Raw genomic sequence first — 14719 nt, forward strand, 5'->3', positions numbered from 1 at the left:
TTATAGTACAAATTTTAAATTTCAAGGTCTACCTTTCCAATCAAAATGTTTCAGCATTTCAAAATAAAATAAATTTGCCATTATCTTAAAGCTTTATATTATCTATTTTACCTTATAATAAAAATATTATTAGTGATCACAGCAGTTTTTCATTATAATTTTTCTCATCTAAAATACTTATGCTTTTTTAAAAAGCATCTTTCCATTTCTTTGATGCTGGAGGATCATTTTTCACACTTTTGTAGACTGTGGCAAGAAAGCTTACTAAATGTACAATTGATTTTTCCATGAAGTTGCACACTATGATAAATACACCTAAGGCTGTAATCAACGGACAACTTAATGAGGTACTTGTCCTGAAGTTTTCAGAATATTACAGATATTTAGTTTTAGATAGAAATCTAGAGCAGAGTTCAATAAACCATAGCAAATGGGCCAAATATGTCCCACTTCCTGTTTTTTGTTAATACAGTTTTATTGAAACACAGCCACACCTATTTCTTTATGCATTTGTTTGTGGCTGCTTTTGAGCTCTTCTGGCAGAGGTGACTAGTTAGGATAGAAACTTTACAGCCTGCATAGCCTAAACACTTGATCCGGTCCTTTGCAGAAAACACTTTCTGACCCCTGATCTAGAAACTAACTGCTGTAAGATTCTGTGAAGTTTCTTTTGTAAATTATTTTTTGTTGATGTTTCTTCTCACTGGTGAAATGATACATGCTGAATTGTGCAGTAAGACACACTTTGTTTTTAATCCTTTTGTATTGCTTATGTATATATTTTAACAGTCACTCTATTTCCTTCTCCTGAGTTTATTACCTTTATAAAATAAGTCATTTCTGAAACCCTTTCTACAAAACTGAGGTAAATAAGAGATTCGATGACATTTACACTTTAATCTCTTGACTAAATAGATGTTGCAAACTATTGTTTGTTTTCTAGGCTGCCTCATTTAATGGGGCTCACTTAACTTCCCTGGGGGCTTTGAAATCAACTTCCCATTGAAACTGAGTGAGGAATAGTGCAATTAATTTGAAGTATTGCTCTCTATCCATTTGTTTTGGAATTAGGTAACAGTGAGAAGAAGGAAATAACTTCTTTAAAAAAAGCAATTGGAAATGCATTATAGTTAGGAGCTCAGACTTTATTGAAGTCAGTTTTTGAGAAATATTTACAAAACCATGTAATCTCTTCCATATTTATAAATATTGAATAAAGATTTGCCCCATGTTGGAGAGCAGCTTATATTTTCTCTCATAAGATTCTGTAATACTAATTCCCAACCATGATGATAAAGTACATTTTATGTTAATATGGCACACAGAATTACTTCTTAAACATTTTCCAAAATACTGTCAATAAAATGAAAATCCCACTTATTCCTTGTCCAATTGTCGACCCTGCTAAATGCCTACTATAAAGTCATTACTGAGGTATGAAAAAAAGTTCATATTTACTAAATGTTGACTATGTACCGAGCTCTGACTTTAACCCTTAAATAACTTCTCCTACCTCATTTTACAAATGAGGGCACAAGTATGGGTAGGAAAAGTAACTTACCTAAAATTACTGTCTGTTTTGTGCCCAAACCAAAATTCCAACTCAAGCAGTTTGACTTCAGAACCTCCCTTTAAACCATGTTCTCCCTGAAGTCTTATTAAGATAAGCTCGAACACCACCAATTGTAGTGTAATTAGATGCTAGCACTTGACATTGGATTGATATTGGGGATAACTGAAAAAGGGTTGTTAACTCTTCTGGGTGGGTTCAATTGGGCTTACTAATTAGAAACAAAGCATGTATTCCAGACATAAGTAACAGCATGTTCAAGAGACGTGGAAGAGCACAACACGTTCAGGGAGTGGCACTGAGGGGCATGAGAACAGGTTGTAGCGATGGTCAGGAGGAGAGGGAAGGGATCTACCTTATGGAAAGATCATACAGGATGTCAGCGGTTTTCCAATTTTAGTGTGATAAGATTCACTGGGGTGATTGTCACAGTGAAAATTGCTGGAACCAAATCACCAGAGAATCTTTCTTGCACAGCTAGAACCAGAAATTTAGCGTTCAACGGGAATATTAGGTGATTATAATGTAGAAGAGCCCCTTTGCTAACTGTTAAAGATGTCGGGAAATCAGTATGCCAGAGCATAAGACGGTTAGTGTCTCTGTGTTTTAGAAAAAAAAACAAATAACAGCTCAGTGGAAAGAGAAGGTTGTTCTTGAAAGTGATTTTTTGGTTTATTTTGAATTCAGAAATAACATAAAGGTGGTTTTTCTTAATAATTTATAATGTACACTCGGTCTTTTGTTTGTAATTGCTTTTGGGTGCTATTTAGATTACTAGGTTATAAAAAGATGTTTTTAAAAAATGCCGTATCCAGTCACGTTAAAATTTTAAGGCACTGTAAGCTGTGGAATGCATGAGTTTTTCAGGCCAAATCTTATTTGTCTTTGACATTGTCAGTCCTTCCTACCCTAGCAATTAGTAAACTGCAGATCAATTAATAGAGAATCAATTGTGAATAAATGAATTGCTTAATAGAATCACATTTTTAGTAGAACCTAATTTCACACAGTATAAATGGGGGGTCATTTAATAAATCAAGCAAAATACAGTATTTCTGTACTTTTCTCTGGGATTGATTTAACCATTTAAAGGACTAATTACTTAAGAAAAAATTTCAGTTGACCTATAAATTTAAGATTTCCTACTGTCTTCTTATAATATAAGGTAAATGTTATTTCCCACTGGCTTGGAATACATTTGCAATACAGTATGTGAAAACAAACTGCATTTTTAGAATTATCTCTTCCATTTAATTATTTGTAGTCAGGTAGCTCCCAAAAATACATTTATTGTAGAAAATCAATATTTCTCCATCTTGTGAAAGACAATGTCAGTATCTACATTTTTCAATATTTAAACAAACTTGAAAGGCAAAAAAAAAAAAAAAAGAAGGAAAGAAGAGGGAAAATCTATCTAACTCATCTGGAATTAAATAGACTGTAAATGTTAGATTCTCAATGGGTAACCAGAGATGGCCTTGACCACCTGGGGATTCTCAAAGTTAGCATGCTAGATCACACACTGATGTTTATTCCACACTTAAGCTTGTTCAACACAGATGGTAGGCATAAAATAGCTAATCGCTAATGAATCATATCTGGGCAGAATGATTGATATGGCCTTTTTTGTTGTTGTTGACAGTAGAATTGTTTTCACATTCCACTTGAATTAAATTATGCTCATCCATGCCATAGTACATAATCTCTGGCAAAGATTCTTAAAATAAGTCATCGTGTGGACCCACTGAAAAACAAGTAGAAAAAAAAAAATAGCACTATAAACCCTGTGAGAAAATTTAAGACAAAAGTTGAACAGCCTCCATTAATTCTTTAATAAGTATATAAATATCTTTAGATTAACATTTACTAATTGGATTCATACATATTATGTGTAAATGTATACATAGATATTAAAATTCAGGATAATATATATCTTTCATATTAATAGACTAACAAAAATATTTTGAATTCTAATATGAAAATGAAATAATATGTCAGACACACTAGGTATAATTATATATGACACTAGTCATAACATTAAAATACTCACATCTAGTTTGGTAAATAAGCACATGAAATTTTATATTAAGGACAAAAGTTAAATAGTAAAGTAATATGTGATCAACAGCAATTATGAAACTTTATCAGAATGGGCTCTGGAGAATAATTTCTGTGTCTTAAAAAAATCAATGGACTATAGCTAGAGGGCAGAAAATTATTCCAATCAAGGAAGAGAGAAAGAGTGGACAAAATCTTATTAACCCAGTGCTTGCTAAATTAGACTTTTTAGATATGACCTAATCATAATATTGTTAAAGATCCCCAAGAACTCACTCTGGTTGAATGATTTAGTTGAAGAAATCACAGAACTCAGAAAAGCTGTTATACTGAAGGTTGCCATTTACTGCAGCAAAAGGATAGAGATTAAAATTAGCAAAGGTGAAAGGCACGTAGGGCAGAATTCAGGAGAGCCTAGCTCCCGGTTGTCCACTTCCAGTGGAGTCATACAGACAGCACTGACTCCCCCAGCAACAATTTGTGAACACACAACATGTACTGTCATCCAAAGAAACTCATCCAACCAAGCCTTGGTGTCCAGGGTTTTTATTGAGGGTCAGTCGCATAGGTGTGAAAGTCTCTATGACTAACTTTATCTCTAGCTTCCAGCCCCCACAGAGTTCAAACTGATATAATGTAGCCCAGGGCTTCCTGTGAATAAAATAGACATTCACCATAAATTATATCGTTAGCATAAACTATCTTGCATTTATCCAGCAGGATGTTCCAATGGCTTAGAAATTATCTGCCAGGAGCCAGAATGTGTGGGTTTGAACACCTCAGACATGCTGAAGTAACCCTTTACTATACAGTCGAGTTTGTACGACTGTGGATCTTAAATATAAAAACTTTAGAGATATAGAAAGATCTGAAATCCTGAAAAATGATACCTGCACAGTATTTTTCTGTATCCATTTGTTTGAATAATAAGAAGGAAAAAAAAGAGGAAAACCAACTTCATAGAACAGCAGTGGGTATTACCTCTGGGTGGGGAGCCAGGAGTCCTGCACAGCGGAGTGGGGCTTGGTGGAGTCATTTGTTGCCTTGTTTGATCCTAATCCTATGACTGTTGGAGTGAATTGTTATACAAAAGAGCATGAATTCTTCACTCCAATTAACAGGCCTGTAGAAGAATGCTTATGTTGTGCTAAACTGAACATTTGAGAATGAACTACTTACCAATCTTTTTCTTTTAATTTTTGCCCCTCACTCTGCACCCCTTACTCCCTTTTCTGAACTGCACTGTTGTCTTCTCTGAAGATGTTCCAGTGGATTTGATCGTCATCGCCAGGACTGGGTGGACAGTGGATGTCCTGAAGAGGTACACATGTGCTTTATTATGACAAGATTTTGGGAACTAAGCTGTCATATATAACTGCTATAACTTAATGAAAATGGTATCTAATTTTATCAAAGTAGACAGCAGTTACTGAGTCCCTAACGTGTGCCAGAGTTGGAGGTTAACTCTTTGCATGTATTTTCTCAATTATTCTCATGCCTACCCTATGAGGTACAAGCTGTAACAGCCCCCATATTATCAAGAGGATAAGAGGGAAGGGTGATGGTAAATGAGGGAACAGGTGCAGCAAGGGTATCCAGAGTTGGGAAAGTGGCTAGGGATTAATAGAACCAGGATTTGAATTTCTGTGAGCAAAGGGTAATTCTCTTAAATGCTTGCTGCTTTTCTAAGATCTAGGAAGCCATTTTTCATATTTTTTACTCAAATTATAAAACCAGTGGTATGGAGGAAAAGATTGGTTGCATAAAATTGCACTGATATAAATTAGAAGTTATAAAACATGGAAACAGTCGCTCCCAGGCAAACATGATAGAGACAATGATGCAATGAAGTGATTCAAACAAATGTATAGAATTGCAGAGGCAATTTTAACCTATTGAAAAGATTTTTAGTGAATTGAATTTACAGTGTCATTTCAGGGTCACGTGGAGATATTCTGTAAACTTCACAAAGTAAAAACTTTAAACATTTTTATAATATTACTATAGTTCTAAAACAATTAAAAATGAATATTTATGATTATACTACCCAATTTAGGAAGTAGAATCACTGATGACGATGAAGCTAACTCTTTGCTTCTGCTCCCTTGCACCCTTGCTTCTCCCTCTTAAAAATAAAGAAAACTAGTCTCAATTTTGAGTTTATCACTCAGAATTTGTTCTTACCACTTTTCCATGGTTCTCCTATGGTACTGACATTCATTTTCATAGCTGTATATTCCATGGTATGAATATCTTCTTCACTTACTTATCAAGCATTTATTGTGTGCCCCTGACATCCCCAGAGCTTTTTAGGTACTAGGACACATTAGTAAAACATTTGGACAACAAAACAAAACCATCAAAACCTGCCATCCTAGATCTATAGTCTCACAATTATATTTTCTTCACTCAGTCTTTTATTTATGGACATTATTTTTAGACTTTTTTTTTATTACAAAAAGATTTTATGATTGTCTCCTGAATCAAATGCACAAAACTTTCTATAATATTCCTTAAAGTGGAACTGGTGAATGTCAGTTAGGTAAACGTGCAACTTTGAAAGTTAAAGCCAAATCGCTTCCTTTTACACTGCCAGCACAGTATGGGGACTCGTTCAAGGTCTCATTATTTCATGATCCCAACAACCCTGCTTTTGTCATATGTCTTCATTTCTGCAAATCTTATTGGGAAGTTAAAATAGTATCCTATTAGGAACTTAATTTACATTTCCCTAGGCATTAATGAAGTTGATTGTACTCTCAAATGGTTTTTGGCTTCTATGTTCTCCTTCTGTCTTTCTTCTTCTGTGAGATGTCTGTTTATCTTTTCCTCGTTTTTTAATTGAGTTGTTATCTTTCTCTTTATTCATAACACTAAGTCTTTATTGATTATATGTAACAGACATAATAAATCAGTTTATAGCCACCTTAAAAAACTGTCTTGCTAATTTATATATATGTATATATATCAAGATACTTAATGGTTTTCTACTGAAACAATCATATCACCTGTAAGTAATGACAGCTTTGCTTCTTACTTTCTATTCCTCATATCATTTAACTTATTTTCTGTATCTCTACTTGTATATATTTTCTTCCAGATTTTTGAATAATCTATTTAATTTCTCTATGATTTTTAGTTACCATTTATTCAAAATTTAATTTGTCTAATTAATCTTTTATGTTTAGTTTGTGTGTGTGTGAGTGTGTGTGTGTGTGTGTCTTGTTTAAAAGACTTTTTCTACCTAATTTCATAAGGTTACTTTAAAATTTTCTTCTAAATGTTTTAAAACTTTGTCTTTCACATTAAAATCTTTACTTTATTTGAAATTGGCTTCTATGTATAATATAAAAATTTAATTTTGCAGGGATTTCCTCTTATGGATGATTTCAAGGAAGATTTATTGAGTATCTTTCCTTTCGGCAATTTCTTTCAAAGCCATCTCTTTCTTATATAATTTTCACACAGATGGGGAGTTGGTTTCTTAGATCTCTTCTTATAATGCTCAATTTTTCAATACCCTGACTAGTGTTACACTGTTTTAATAACTATAATTTTATAAGGAATTCTGCTATGCAGAGGACAAGTTTTCTTTTTTTTCAAAAGTGTTTTGACTAGTTGGGGGTTTTCATTCTTCATATAAATTTTAGACTCAACTTTTCAAGATCCATAATCCATCAGCCAATTTTATTAATATATTTATTAATTACATTGAATTATGGGTTATATTGCATTTCTAAATTATAGACATCTAAAATATTTATATTTTTATTATTGACTTTTAACCTAAGTTATTGTTAGGGAGCATATGCTACATGACACTGATTCTTTGAAATAGGGTGGAACTTTTTTTGTGAAATAGCACATGGGCAATTTGAACCAATGATTATCTGTGCTAAAAAATGTGTTTTCTAATCAATTGGGTGTCAAGTTTGATAAATGTACTATTTAATCTGACTTTTTCCATTCTCTTCTTCACCTTCTGAGCTCTTTGGAGTAATGTTTTACTTTCTTATCACTTTCTTGTATCTTTTATGTCTCTTGTGTATCATCTATCTTGCTTCTCCAGGGATTTCTTTGGGTCTATCTGCCAGATTATTAATTCTCCCTTATCTTGTTTAATCTGTCATTTAATCTATTCATTGCTATGATAATTTCAACAAATATATTTTTATTTCTAAAGTTTTAATTAGACACCTTATTAAATCTGCTAAGTCATTTTTATAGTCTATGATGTTATTTATTTTTAAATTGCACCTTTCATTTATTTAAAGTAATTCCTATATAATTTAAAATATTTATATTAGATGATCCCTTATGTAAAGTTTTTGGTAGTGTAAATAAATCATTCATTGTTTTTACTCTTTGGCAAAGTACTCTTTTACTTTTTGTATTTCTTTTTGTACCTTTTAATTAGAAATGCATATTTGTTTGCTGTATTTCATGGGAATCCCTATGACCTAAATACGTGATGCTTTCCACAAAAGATGATGGGAACTGGAGGGTTTTAGAGGATACCATATGTCCCTGCCTTCATATGAGGAGGAGGAGAGATTTAGACTTTTTTCTCCCCTATCTAGTGCTGGTATAAGACATGAACTTCTTAGAGTAATATTGATTTTTGATATTTTTGTCCTCAAAGCAAACCTTACTTTTTTATTTAATGTATACTGTTTCTATTGTCTATATGGCACACAGCTGTTGCTTTGTTTTGTTTTGTTGGGGAGACCATAGAAAGGCATTTTTAGAGATTTTCTTTGCTTCCTTCAAGCCCTAGAAATGCTTTAAAATTCATGTTTAATTTAGAATCTATCTGCATTCTCTTCTACTTGCATTTACAGTCTTTAGTCTATCTTTACTGACATAGGCAAACCAGTCCAAAATTTTACCTCAAACTTTAGGGTGTTTGACATTAGTGGTTTTTTGGAATTGAAAACATAGGAAGAGACTAATATATGGCAGGTACCATTTTAGACTTAAAGAGTTTGAGATATCTGTGACTTCCACATGCATATGTTAAGTCAACAGATGAATTTTGGGGTCTAAAATCCAAGAGAGAAATATGGACTAGAGATACAGATTTATGAATCATCAACATAAAGATATTAATTTAAATCACGGTGTGGAGGACATGGCTAGTGAGAATGCATATAGTGAAAATATGGATCAAGAAAGAGCCATACAAACCACCAACACGTAAGAGATAAACAGAATTGAAGGGAATGAAGAAGAAGTTGTTAGAGAGGTATCAGTAAATGAATGAGCATGTGTGTCACAGAACCCAAGATTGGAAAGTAGATAACTGTGCCAAATGCTGATGCGATGTCAAGAGTATACCATGGAAGGTTTAGTAAGTAAGGAGGTACTTAGAAGGATTGGCATGAGAAATTTCAATTCAGGTGGACTGGGTAAAAACAAGATTTTCATAAGGGGGGGAAGGTGGAGTCTGAGAAGACCAGTGGAAGCAAGTCCACAATATCTGAGGAGGGAGGCTGAGTTGGGCCAGTGTAGAGATTGAGCAAATAGCTCTAAACAATGGACTCCATCTATTATTACAGAAGGAAGGAAGGACGGGTTAGTAGCTTCAAACACAAAAATGCTGATTTGTAAAAGAAGTTAAAGATTCTTGTTGATGGCCCCTTTATTTAGAAAATAAAAGGTGCACCCATAGGATAAAATTAGAAGAGGCATTGTGGGGATTGGAGTTTTTAAGTAGAATGCAGAGGGTTTAAAATTGGTACTTAGGGTAATGGGTGAGGAGGTTAGCCAAGCAGGCCAGTATTGTCAAGAAGCCTATAATACCATGCTGAGGATGCAGGAGGTCAGTTTGCAGAGCTTCCCATGGGGGCTGTGTAAATGTTCTCCAGTTGTGCCTGGTTTGGGAGCAGGCAGGGAAAAGGTAGATTTTCATTTAGTATATTCAGTATTGGTGATTCTCTGAAAAGGTGATATGGAAAGAAGAATAGGGTAAAGATGCATGACATTATTGAGAAGAGAAGTTGATGTGATGGGGAATAAAAAGACTTAAAGGAAGAAAATTGTTGTGCTTGGGCTTTCTGTGTACTCAGAGGATAAGAAGAACTTGAGTGAACAGGTGCATGGATAGGCTGTGAATAGAATAAATGGGGTCATTATTTCAGAACTAAAGTATTTCCAACTACAGAGAGGGTTCAGGGATTAGAGATGATAACTAAAGTGGAGTCAGAGGGAGATCATGAGGTCTTTGGAGCAGAGAAGATGCAGGAACTAAAGTTAGGGGAATTGAATGGGTCCCTAGGATGTTAAAACAGAGAATAAACCTGTGTAATATCCAATTAGTAAAAAGGAAGCCATCACAGGAACTCTTCCAAAGCAGCAGTAAAGTGCATTGTACTTCATTAATGACAAGAGAAGTTTGAGAAAAGTATTATTTGATAAGTTCAAATGTGGGATGAGTACCTTCCATGTACGGAACAGTTATTTTCCACTCAGGGCCCCTCAGAGGCCTGGAGTTCTTTGAAGCTCAAAGAGGTGGGGAGAAACACCAACTTCTAAACCATAAAAGTTTGGATGTTGAAGATTATTATTGGTGCAGATTGTAGGATTTGTTTTTATAGCTTATAACTAAAAAATACGATATGCACCTTTCCCTGATGTCCACAATATAGCCCTGCTAGGGAAAAGATAAGCTAAGTAACTACATGACTCCTGTTCAATCCCTTGCTTGGGTGGTTTCAGTATTTCATAAAGAAAAACAAAATTTTAAATACCCATTCAATCTGTGGGCAATTATTCTTAAACATTAAAGTAGTATGGAGTAGTTATCAAATTTTTAGAATTTATAATTATCAGTTTGATATGAAGGGAATGCATTCTTCATATACCTACACATGTTCTAAACCTTATTTATGCACATATTTTTCTTCTTATATGAACCTTTCCCTTTTGACATCATGTTCTTTACGAATATATTGATATAAAATTCAGGGCAAGATAAACAGCAACATTAATGTTAAACAGAAAGGTCATCAGCAGAATATGATAAAATCCAAATATCTAAAGATGGAAATGCTTTGTTCCATCCAGTTTCTTCTCTCATCTATTTTACATATTTGTAAATTAACAAAATCTCTAAATATAGTCCTGTACAAAAATTTATACCTCATGTTAATTTGAGAGTCCTTTGTGCTTTACAGACCAGCTTCATTAATATAATTTTTTAAAAATATATGTATGATGACTCTTAAGTTGTTTTCCTATTTGTTTCTCTTATTAGTCAAAAGAGAAGATGTGTGAGAATACAGAGCCAGTGGAAAATTCTTCACAGACCACCACAACCATGCGAGCGACCACCACACAATTCAGGGTCTTAACAACCACCAGGAGAGCAGCCACATCCCAGTTGCCCACCAGCTTACCCACTGAAGGTGCCCCGGAGACAATGTTGTTTTTTTCCTGAAGGAGGAGAACTCATGGTGTTGACATGTAGTGGAGTAGCTCTCTAGAGGGAGAAGTTTTTATTCTCTCTCTCTTTTTTTTTTAAGCCAACTGAATTTCTGAAGGGGAAAAGGCAAAGTTATTATGGAATAAAAATATGTTCTGGGATTCCCTTAATATATTTTGCCTTTCAGTAGTGGCTACTTGCCCTCCCTAGAAAAGAAATAAAGACTTCCTTTCATATTGCTAAACTTTACAGTAACTTAATTCAACATTTTATTCACAGGATAGAAAGGCAAAATTCATTTAAAATGACCATTGATGTTGGATTCTAAACAGTAGATATTGCACATCTAATACTTGCCTGAATACAATCAAAAGTATATACTGGTCGATAACCTATAGAAGGGTACTGTATACGTCACAGTAATTGTCCTTGGAAACATTTTCTCTTCCAGAGAAGGAAAATATACTAGACCATTAATGCATGGACGCAACTCCTTGAGGGAAGAGATATGTTAAGAAAAGTTTGTTAACCATCTAGTCTGAATGATATCACTAAAGAAAAGTGTGAGACTAGTTGGCCAAGAATAAGCTTTGAGGGGGGAAAGTGACCTCACTTCTTTTCTATAGTAACTCTTGCTTTCATTTGAATAAGAAATTAAGCTTGAAACCTTTTATTTTCATTGAAATTTACTTGGATATTAAAAGTTAGCTGAAATAAAGGGAGGTGGAGAATAGCTGCTAAATACACTGTATTTAAATAATTAAAGCCAATATTATATATCAATCCATATGATTTGGGTGGTTATATAGCCTGTGGAAATATTTTTGCAGTTTGAGTCCTACCCTGTGAAATATTCCTACAATTTGAATCCTACCCTTTAGAATGAAATAGAAGAATTGAAATAAAAAAATCATGTCCTACATTTTATTCATTAAAGACAAGATTTTTAATGTGATATTGGATATGTTCATTACCAATGAATAAGCAATTAACTTTTAACTTAAATTTGTAAATATTGACTGATCTTTACTATTCCAATTAACTTGGCCTTTTCTTAATCTTAATTTTTAAATAAAAGCCATAATATTAATTTTTAATAAAGGTTATACTATAGAGTCTAATTATAATAACTCATTTTAGAAATTAAAAATTAATATATCTTAACTTATAATTATAACAGTGTTCTTTTCTCACAGATCTTAAGACTCATATAACACTTACTGAAGTCTCGATCTTAAAATCTCACAAAGAAATTTTAGTACTACATCATATAAGCTAGGATTGCTCTCATTGAACTAGAAATTTATTCACTAAAATATTAAAATCTATTCATGTTATCATTAAGGCATTAGTAGACAATTACTGCTCATGAATTTATACACTTTAAAATTTTTTTCTGGTGTAATAACTTTGAATTTCTCTTTCAGATGATACCAAGATAGCACTACATCTAAAAGATAATGGAGGTAGGAATTGACGCTTTTTCTTTTAAAAATATTTTTAGATACTAATCCATTTCATTCATTTAAATGTGAGAAAGGACTTGAGCTTCTAGGTAGAGTGAGGTTACATTTCACTTTCTGTTGGTATTTAACATGAGAAGAATTCAGTGGGTTGGCCTGAAAAGTGAAATGGTTTCAAGAGTGGAGGGAATTCCTAACCCATGTATTTACCTATAAAAACTACATGACACCAATGACCAATGGAAATTTTATATGCTGCGCTTTGTTATTTTGATGTATGGAGTATTGGCATAACGACTAGGATTAACTCTGAGTGGATTAGGGCTAATACGCTCCAAAAATCTTTGTATTCTTTGTTGCTCTAGGTCTTCATTTAATTGTATATGTGATTTTATATGCAGAGCAAGTATTGGGGTCAACTGTTTTCTTTTTCTTTCACTAAGTTGACTATTTAATATCCTTCATAAATAAAATTAAGAAATAGAGCAATATGGGAATGTATTATGTTAAGCCTTTTTTATCTTTTATATGAAGCAAGGGACAAAAATTATGTATGCAGAACATTTAGTTAGAGTGTTTCTAAGACAGTTTAGAAATAGTGTATCTATAATAATACTGGAATATTTGAGGAAGAAAGGTTTTACCAAAACTAGGCTGTGAAAAATATTGACTAAAAATTTTTAAAATAGTTCTTTTCCTATTAAGCTATATTAGCTCATGGTGCTTCTCTATTCTAGTATGCTGGGTCTTGTTAAAAGAGAGTTTTTTAATTAGTAACTGTTTATTCAACTCAGGAAGAGGGTCTCCTCCTTTTCTTAGTGACATCTATTATGTAAATGTGGGTATACTATGACATTTGATGAACCACAGTTTACTTATTCAGCCCCAGGTGATTTTGTGAGTATGTCAAAATTGTTAGGTTAATTTTCTCTGCAATTGTACAGAATAGTTTCTAAATTACTCAGGCTAGGTTAAGTAACATATTTTATGTTTTCTTAGGTCACTGTGTACATACACATACAGATACACATACACATTTATATACCCATCTTTAGATTTTATATGAGTTTATTTGCAAAAGAAGCTGCTTAGCCTCTTTATATTCATCATTATTACATCAGTTGTCCATTGTCTTGCTTCTGTATCATGGTGCTATTTCATTTATTTCTTACTTATTTTTTTAATAATTTATTTTTATTTATTTGTTTGTTTAGTTATTTTTAGAGAGAAGGGAAAGGAGAAAGAGAGGGAGAGAAACATCACTGTGTGGTTGCCTCTCACTTGCGCCCCCAACTGGGGACCTAGTCATGTGCCCTGACTGGGAATTGAACCAGGGACACTTGGTTCAGAGGCCGACATATTTCTTACTTATTATTATTGTATTAATGCAGTAAATGGATAGCTTTGCAGATGACTGCTTGCAAAATGTATACTATCTCAAAATAAATTAAAAGCTTAGTGTTTAAACAGACTTTAGCATTCGCCCAGCTCAAGGTTTCTCAAAGCAGGAAATTGTACATCTCATGTGAGTGTAAGTCCTAATGCTGGGGTTATCTCATTTGAGGGAGAGGTGTACCATGAGATGACTATGTGAGAGAGGGTTCCCAAGAGACTTCTGTTGTATTTGTAACATTTAATCTTAATATGGGCAGTGGTGACATGCATGCTTGTTATATTATTCTCTGCTCTCTTCTATTTTGTTTTTAATAAAATAGGCTATAGTGCTACCAGAATAAATAAAAGATTCCTGTGATTAAATAGGTGTGAGATACTGTGGGTGAGAGAAAAATGAAAGTTTATTGAGTGGAGAACTGTTCAGAGCTTTTAATGTTCACTTGTTTATTCATTCCTGTATTCCCACTGAACGCTTGTTAATGGCAAGGCATTGTTACAGGCTTGGAGCTAAGACAGGGAACAAAGCTTAGACAAACTTCTTGCTTTCAGACTGCATGTGTTCTAGGTAAACTGTGAGATAGCAGTAAAGATGGAGTAGCTAACATTTCTTATTTGGTCATAAAATCTTTTTATAAGTATTGTCTCATAGACAGTGTTTTGTAGAGTACACATTGGGAAATAGGTTTTTAGAAAATTCCCAATTATTCCAAGGAATAGTTTTGTTTAATGCAGCAAGGAATCATAAAACTAGAGATTTTAATTCAGTGCATTAAAACTACCTTATGATGCTGAGAAATAAATACCAAGATT

The 14719-nt window shown here is 33.4% G+C and overlaps 1 protein-coding gene across 1 annotated transcript in view; it reads left to right on the top strand.

Annotated features, from left to right (window-relative positions):
* The window catches only part of PLXDC2 (plexin domain containing 2), a 420883-nt gene that overhangs the window by 352643 nt on the left and 53521 nt on the right, over positions 1–14719 (top strand). Inside the window, exons 10-12 of the mRNA XM_090266575.1 lie at positions 4889–4949; positions 10884–11034; positions 12479–12517. Coding sequence (XP_090122701.1) covers positions 4889–4949; positions 10884–11034; positions 12479–12517 — 251 coding nt within the window. The remainder of the gene's footprint in view (positions 1–4888; positions 4950–10883; positions 11035–12478; positions 12518–14719) is intronic.

This window comes from Furipterus horrens, unplaced genomic scaffold (assembly GCF_987537825.1).
Source record: "Furipterus horrens unplaced genomic scaffold, mFurHor1.1.pri manual_scaffold_2, whole genome shotgun sequence".
NCBI lineage: Eukaryota > Metazoa > Chordata > Mammalia > Chiroptera > Furipteridae > Furipterus > Furipterus horrens.